General features: G+C 54.7%; 2 protein-coding genes across 2 annotated transcripts; one reads left to right on the top strand and one right to left on the bottom strand.

Annotated features, from left to right (window-relative positions):
• The first annotated feature begins 15 nt into the window (after nt 1-15).
• Nucleotides 16-1,829, top strand: magoh (mago homolog, exon junction complex subunit). Its single transcript, XM_028962140.1, has 5 exons — nt 16-223; nt 331-389; nt 487-597; nt 1,485-1,567; nt 1,659-1,829. Exons 1-5 carry the CDS (start codon nt 127-129, stop codon nt 1,756-1,758), a joined length of 450 nt encoding a protein of 149 aa, XP_028817973.1. The 5' UTR covers nt 16-126; the 3' UTR covers nt 1,759-1,829.
• cpt2 (carnitine palmitoyltransferase 2) lies at nt 1,830-7,262 on the bottom strand. Its single transcript, XM_028962138.1, has 4 exons — nt 6,975-7,262; nt 6,804-6,884; nt 3,719-5,121; nt 1,830-2,847 (listed from the first exon to the last, which is right to left on the bottom strand). The coding sequence occupies exons 1-4, from the start codon at nt 7,118-7,120 to the stop codon at nt 2,516-2,518; spliced, it is 1,962 nt and encodes a 653-aa protein (XP_028817971.1). The 5' UTR covers nt 7,121-7,262; the 3' UTR covers nt 1,830-2,515.
• Between the last annotated feature and the right edge of the window lie 483 nt (nt 7,263-7,745).

Here is a 7,745-nt window from a genome sequence, read left to right on the forward strand (position 1 = left end):
GCGCTGTCCGCGTTCCCCGCCGCCGGCCGAGGGACGCGTGACGTCACGAAGAAAGGCCGCCGGACGCGGAGTGGGGAGCCGCGCGGCAGCAGCAGCAGAGCAGCACGTCGCCTCCGGTCCGCAGCCATGTCCGCCTCCACCAGCGACTTCTACTTGCGCTACTACGTCGGGCACAAGGGAAAGTTCGGCCACGAGTTCCTGGAGTTCGAGTTCCGGCCGGACGGTGAGTGAAGTATCGGCGCCGAGATCGCGTCCGCGGCCCCGCGCTTAGCGCAGATGCTAACGGCTCCCGCTGAAGTGTTGAAACTTGTAGTTTTTTTATCTTTCCAGGGAAGCTGAGGTACGCGAACAACAGCAACTACAAGAACGACGTCATGATCCGGAAGGAGGTAAAAAAAAAAGTCAAATAATAAAACGGAGCTCGGAAACGAGCCCCAGGTTCCCGTCGCGCCGAGTTGATCCGGACCCCCCCCTTCCGTCCCGCAGGCCTACGTCCACAAGAGCGTGATGGAGGAACTGAAGAGGATCATCGACGACAGCGAGATCACGAAGGAGGACGACGCGCTGTGGCCGCCGCCGGACAGGGTGGGCCGGCAGGTGAGCGCGACGGCCACACGTGGCCCAAAATGTCGATGTATCGCGATACGATGTTTTTGTATGTCGTCCAAAGTTCCGAGTTACGATGTTTCGGCTGAATTATTAATGTAGCGTGATCCGCCCAGATCGCACACAGGGTACCCTAGTGGGGTAACACACTCGCCTATGAACAAGAAGACCCAGGTTCATATCCCACTTACTACCATCATGTCCCTGAGCAAGACACTTAACCCTGAATGTCTCCAGGGGGGGGCTGTCCCTGTAACTACTGGTTTTAGCTGCTCTGGAAAAGGGCGTCTGATAAATGCTGTAAATGTACAATGTCAGAATATCACGATACTTGGCAGACGCTTTTATCCAAAGTGACTTACAAGAGCAAGACACCAGCAATTATGGTTCGGTTTCTTTAGATTTTGAGTTTACAAAGCTAAGAGCCCTGATAATGCCTAACTTGTGAGAAAAAATATGCTTGGAAATTAAGTGCTAGACAAAAATATATAATATTTTTGTGCGTTTGCTAGTAGATAAGTACAGCGTCACAATAGATCGTGGTACAATGAGATCCTTGCCAGTAGACACCGCTAGTCGCCATTAGTCTGTTTTGTTTATTTATTTTTAACTTTATTAATCCCAAAGGAATTGGTGAGCAGTGGGCAGCCATGACAGGCGCCCGGGGAGCAGTGTGTGGGGACGATGCTTTGCTCAGTGGCACCTTGGTGGACCGGGATTCGAACCGGCAACCTTCTGATTACTTAACCGCTAGGTCTCCACTGCCCCCCAACCTTTGGACAGAACTTTTCGGGATTCTCCAATACGAGTAGCAGTGTTACTGGTGTTTTTAAACCATTTTGGATTTGTGAGCACGCTTGTGTTCTGTTTGTGTGCAGGAGCTGGAGATTGTGATTGGGGACGAGCACATCTCCTTCACCACCTCGAAAATCGGCTCGTTGATCGACGTTAACCAGTCCAAGTGAGTGGCGCTGGACTCTCCGGTCGAAAGTAAAGAGTTCCCTTTCCAGCCGACCGCGGATTAAACGAGTTTCCCTTCTTTCCTCCTGCAGGGACCCTGAAGGTCTGCGAGTTTTCTACTACCTTGTCCAGGACCTGAAGTGCCTGGTTTTCAGCTTGATTGGCCTCCACTTCAAAATCAAGCCAATTTAAAGTCACCTGGTTCGCCGCCGGAATTGCAGTTTTTAGTTTTTTCTTGACGTTATTTGTACATTTGCTTCTTACTGTGCTTTTTTTTTTTTTTTTTTTTTTTAATAAATAAGTTTCTCCTTTTCCTGTTTCCATAATCCTTGAGTGTAACGTCATTTACGCGGACTACGCTTTCTTCAAGTCACCATGATTTATTTCAAGCAAACAAATTATACAGGAATTACTTAATTTATACATTCACCATCAGCAACACAAATTACGTAACTATTTAAAAAAAAAAAAAAGTAAACCATATTTTTGAGGAACAAAAAAGTATTCTCCATAAGGTAGTTTCCTTCGTTCAGCGTGAAGCTGACGGTCAGACTGAGGTTCAAATCGCAATACGACGCCAGAAACGTACACCGCAGCTCTTCTATCGTAGTTATTGCTGAAATTTTTATTCATATTAGGTGACCATGTGGCACCCATCGTTCTACTACCCTGCACAGTACGAGAAGACGGTCAAGCCGTCCAGAGCTTCATCCTTACGGGATGTTCTCCAGTCCTGGACCTTCTAACGCCCAGCTTATCCGAGGGGGGGGGGGGATTATAACAACATGTCCAGAACATGTGGAACTAAGGCAGAGTTCTTCAGAACTTAGCTTCTTGCAACCTTCACGGTTATGAAAAGATGACGAACTTCAAAAATAAAGATGATCGATCTTTATAAATCAGTGAGGTGACCAGCGTGAAGGGACCTGAAACCTGCTGACCGTGGATCTTAACTGATGGGTTTGCCTTCCAGCACGGTGAAGATGTCTTCCAGGGACTTGTGGACACACTGCAGGAACTCGTGGACGTTTCGGGCCGGGTAGCTGGAGACGTTGCAGCCGATCCACTCGTCGTGGACGCCGTAGCCCACGCCGAAGCCGTCCGGCACCACGGGGGCGAAGCCGCCGAGGCTGACTGCAGGACTGGTGAGGGTGCTGGTAGACAGGACGTTGTGGTTGATGGCGGCGTACGCCGGGTCGCGGTACAGCTCGGGCAGCGGCGTGGCGCCCGTGGCGTTCGCCAGGTAGCGCATGGCAAACAGGTGGCGGTCGAACCCCTGACCTGCGGACAGGACGCATCTCGTTTGTTTTAGGAAAACCGCCACACGCCGCTGGAAAAAAAAACCTCTTCATTTCCGGTACTCATTTACATTTACAGCATTTACCAGACGCCCTTATCCAGAGCGACTTACAATCAGTAGTGACAGGGACAGTCCCCCCCTGGAGACACTCAGGGTTAAGTGTCTTGCTCAGGGACACCATGGTAGTAAGTGGGATTCGAACCCGGGTCTTCTGGTTCATAGGCGAGTGTGTTACCCGCTAGGCTACTACCACCCCATAGTTACCGGGACAGTCCCCCCCTGGAGACACTCAGGGTTAAGTGTCCTGCTCAGGGACACCATGGTAGTAAGTGGGATTCGAACCCGGGTCTTCTGGTTCATAGACGAGTGTGTTACCCACTAGGCTACTACCACCCCTATATACGTAGGGTAGTACGTAGTTAGAGGGACAGTCCCCCCCTGGAGACACTCAGGGTTAAGTGTCCTGCTCAGGGACACCATGGTAGTAAGTGGGATTCGAACCTGGGTCTTCTGGTTCATAGACGAGTGTGTTACCCACTAGGCTACTACCACCCCTATATACGTAGGGTAGTACGTAGTTACAGGGACAGTCCCCCCCTGGAGACACTCAGGGTTAAGTGTCCTGCTCAGGGACACAATGGTAGTAAGTGGGATTCGAACCTGGGTCTTCTGGTTCATAGGCGAGTGTGTTACCCGCTAGGCTACTACCACCCCATAGTTACCGGGACAGTCCCCCCCTGGAGACACTCAGGGTTAAGTGTCCTGCTCAGGGACACAATGGTAGTAAGTGGGATTCGAACCCGGGTCTTCTGGTTCATAGGCGAGTGTGTTACCCGCTAGGCCACTACTCACCCATGGCGGCCTCCCTGGTCAGCTGGCCGTGGTACTTGGAGCACTCGGCCAGGAGGCCCTGCAGCTGCTCCACGCCGTGGCGGCCGGGCTGCCGGACGAAGGCGTGGGCGCAGCGCTGGGTGTGGACGCTGGCGGGCCGGATGGTCTCGGTGCGGCCGTGGCGGAACGCCGCGGTGCTGCAGGACTCGTAGGTGGCCGCGGTGTGGCCGTACTGCCGCAGGAAGCCCATCTGGAAGGCCAGCTGGGCGACGGCGTCGGGGCTCAGCTTCTTCTTCTTCAGCCGCTCCTTGCCGCCCATCTTGAACTCCATGGCGTCGATGGTGAGCCGGGACACGGCCGCGGCGAACTTCTCCTTGGCCCTGGCGATGCCGTCCTCCAGCTCGCCGTCCAGGTTGAAGGCCAGGCGGCGCACGGCGGACGCCGCGGCCGGCCGGCAGTCCGGTCCCACCATGGGCTTCTCCACGCTGTCCTTGAAGACCTCGTTTTGGAAGCGGAGCACGGCGACGCCGTCGCCCCAGGAGTGCTCGAAGTTAATGGCCGCCTGGCCGTCCTTGGCCATGATGATGCTGAAGGACTTGTCGTACCAGCGGTTGCAGCCGTCGCCGTGCAGCATGTTGTGGGACACGTGGATGTGGTCCCGCATCACGTCTTCGTCCAGGCACAGGCAGAAGAGCGCGCCGTCCACCAGGGCCAGGGCCTCGCCGTTGCCCGCCGAGAGGAGCTTCTCCCGCAGCCCCGCCCACACGTCCCGGTTCTCGCTGGTCAGCACGCCCAGCGGGAACGGCGGCGCCGGCGCCGCGTCCGACAGGACGTAGCGCAGGTGGGCCAGGATCTCCGCCGGCTGCACCAGGTTGCCGTCGCGGTCCACCACGTCGAACACGTACATGTTCCCCCTCCTCATCACCAGCAGGTGGCGCCCCTTCTGGTCCGTGAAGAGCTCGTCGCGCGCGGCTCTGGGGACGCGCGTGGAGTTGAAGAGGCGGAAGTACTGCGACATGTCCAGCGGGTACGCGTTCACCATGTACGCGCCGTACCACGACAGGGACGGCGGGACCCAGCGGATCAGCCTCTTGAAGCGGTCCGTGTCGCTCTTCTCCGGGTTCAGGTGGAAGACCTCGGGCTCCAGGAGCCCCGCCCGCAGGGTCTTCATGAACCTCACGGCGGAGCACACCATGTTGGTGGCGCGCAGCAGCTGGTCGTTGTACTCGGGCTTGGGGTCGGGGTTGAAGGACATGAACGGGTTGAAGTTGAGCACCACAGACTCCCGGGCCGAGAGGTACATGTCGAACCACGGAGCGGAGATGTAGCTGGTGTGTTTGTTCTTCTTGTCTTGAGCCACCAGCTCAGCGTGCAAGTTCTTCCCCACGCCGTCCAGGAAGCTGCGAGCCACTTTCTCCGTGTGACTGTAAATAAATTAATAAATAGAAATTAAAACCAATGGCGATTTAGGTCATTTACAGTATTTACCTTATCCAGAGCGACTTACAATCAGTAGTTACAGGGACAGTCTGAACCTGGGTCTTCTGTGTCAAAGGCGAGTGTGTTACCCACTAGGCTACTACCACCCTATCCAGATCAGTAGTAGTACCACTATCAGTAGTGACAGGGACAGTCCCCCTGGAGACACTCAGGGTTCAGTGTCCTGCTCAGGGACACCATGGTAGTAAGCGGGGTTTGAACCTGGGACTTTGTGGTGTTCTGGTTCTAGGCTACAACCACCTTTGGCTCATTTGTGAACCCGAACATATAGAACCTGCTTGAAAGTTGGATTTTCGGCGACAAAATAAAAGTGTTTTTGGCTGCGTAGGCTGGATGTGGAGCTTCTCCACACCTTCCAGGTCCTGCTGAGTCCGGCCCCAGGGGCGGAAACCAGAAAACCGCTGCCGCTCGCGCGACGCCATGCCAGCAGGGGCGAGAGGCGCCTCTCCGACTCCCTCGTTATTCATGTACACGGGGGACGTGGAACAAAATGGCGGTGAAGACGGGCACGTCGCTGGTGTTGTCCAGTCTGCAGTCGCCGCTGGCGTTCGCGAGCACGCGGATCTTCAGCCGCCAGCTGGGCTCCACCGAGTGGTCGGCCATACCGGGGCGGCTTCCTCGGCTCTGTGCTCCGTGTTTGGTCCCTCGGCGCCTTTGGGGCAGCGGTGGCCTAGCGGTTAAGGAAGCGAATCCTGAGCAAAGTACCGTCCCCACACACTGGTCCCCGGGCGCCTGTCATGGCCGCCCACTGCTCACCAAGGGTGATGGTTAAATACAGAGGACACATTTCGTTGTGTCACCGTGTGCTGTGCTGCAGTGTTTCACAATGTCAATCACTTCACCTGTTTTTTTGGGAAGGCCTTCGCCGGTCTCTCGCCACGTTGGCCTCGGGTTTGGTGCATCGTGCGCTATTCCCCCTGTTAGATCTTTAATACGGCAATAACACCTCAGCAGCTCCCTGTGCCAACCCTCCACACCTGTAGGGTGGTAGTAGCCTAGTGGTTAACACACTCGCCTATGAACCAGAAGACCCAGGTTCAAACCCCACTTACTACCATTGTGTCCCTGAGCAAGACACTTAACCCTGAGTGTCTCCAGGGTCCCTGTAACTACTGATTGTAAGTCGCTCTGGATAAAGTGAAGTGAAGTAAAGTGATTGTCACTTGTGATACACGGCAGCACAGCACACGGTGCACACAGTGAAATTTGTCCTCTGCATTTAAGCCATCACCCTGAGTGAGCAGTGGGCAGCCATGACAGGCGCCCGGGGAGCAGTGTGTGGGGACGGTGCTTTGCTCAGTGGCACTTCAGTGGCACCTTGACGGATCGGGATTCGAACCGGCAACCTTCTGATTACGGGGCCGCTTCCTTAACCGCTAGGATAAGGCCGTCTGATAAATGCTGTAAATGTAAGCCCACCAACAAGGGGAGGAGGAAGAACTGTAGAAATCTTCTGCCATGGTTGTCTCCTCCCCAAAGCAGAATTTTCTCTTTACTTTCAGATGTTCTGTCTTTTTGGGTTTTTTTACGTACCACTGGCCATATAAAATGTGTATTAAGACCTTTTTTGTGTGTGAAATGGCATTATAAAAAGAAAAGTGGTGACCTGTACTGGTCATCGTTGAGAAGAGGCCTCTGGGCAGCCAGGTAGCGCCGGATCGTGTCCTCCAGTTTCGGAACCGGCAACCTGCGCAGAGTTCGGTGAGGTGGAAGACGTATTTATATATGAAGTTAAATGACATTGTTGACACAAGTCGGCCCCGTTAACCCGGCGCACCTCGGCAGGCTCTTCTGGTAGTGCATGGACGGAACCACGCTCTTGTGCAGGAACTCGGAACACTTCCTGCCGCTGCTGCGGTACCTCCTCACCACCGACACCAGCCCGCCGGGCTTCGCGGCCGCCGAACCCAGAAAAGCGGCCATGGTCGCTTCGCGGTGGCCGACGACGACGACGTGACGGAAGGACCCGGTCACCTTGTTGACAGGGTGGCTGCTGCAGCGGCTCTTGCGACCTTTCACCTCCTCTCGGGGAGCCCAGCGAGGACGGTAGACGCGCTTCCGGGTCGCCCCGGTCCGGTAGGGGGCGCTGACGCACTCGCGGGCTGCGCCCCAAACCTCCACTCGTAGGCTGCGTCCCAAATATCCACCTTGCTCATTAACATTTACATTTAAGGCATTTGGCAGACGCCCTAATTCAGAGAGACTTACAACCTGCTTCCATGTTACCATCGATGAAGTGATCAATTATGGTTCATTAGGACCCCCAACTATGAATACAATCTTTTTATTCACTCTGTTGCAGTTTCTATACAGAAGGTTACAAGTTCATCTAAATATTCTCTAAAGAGGAAGGTCTTGAGCTGCCGTGTGAAGGTACTCAGTGACTCAGCTGTTCTGACCTCGAAGGGAAGTTCATTCCACCACCGAGGGGCCACACACACACACACACACACACACGCACGCACTCACACTCTCGCACGCACGCACGCACGCACACACACTCACACACACGCACATGCACGCACACACACACAGTGAAAGTGATTGT

The sequence above is a fragment of the Denticeps clupeoides genome, chromosome 19, assembly GCF_900700375.1.
Source record: "Denticeps clupeoides chromosome 19, fDenClu1.1, whole genome shotgun sequence".
Taxonomy (NCBI): domain Eukaryota; kingdom Metazoa; phylum Chordata; class Actinopteri; order Clupeiformes; family Denticipitidae; genus Denticeps; species Denticeps clupeoides.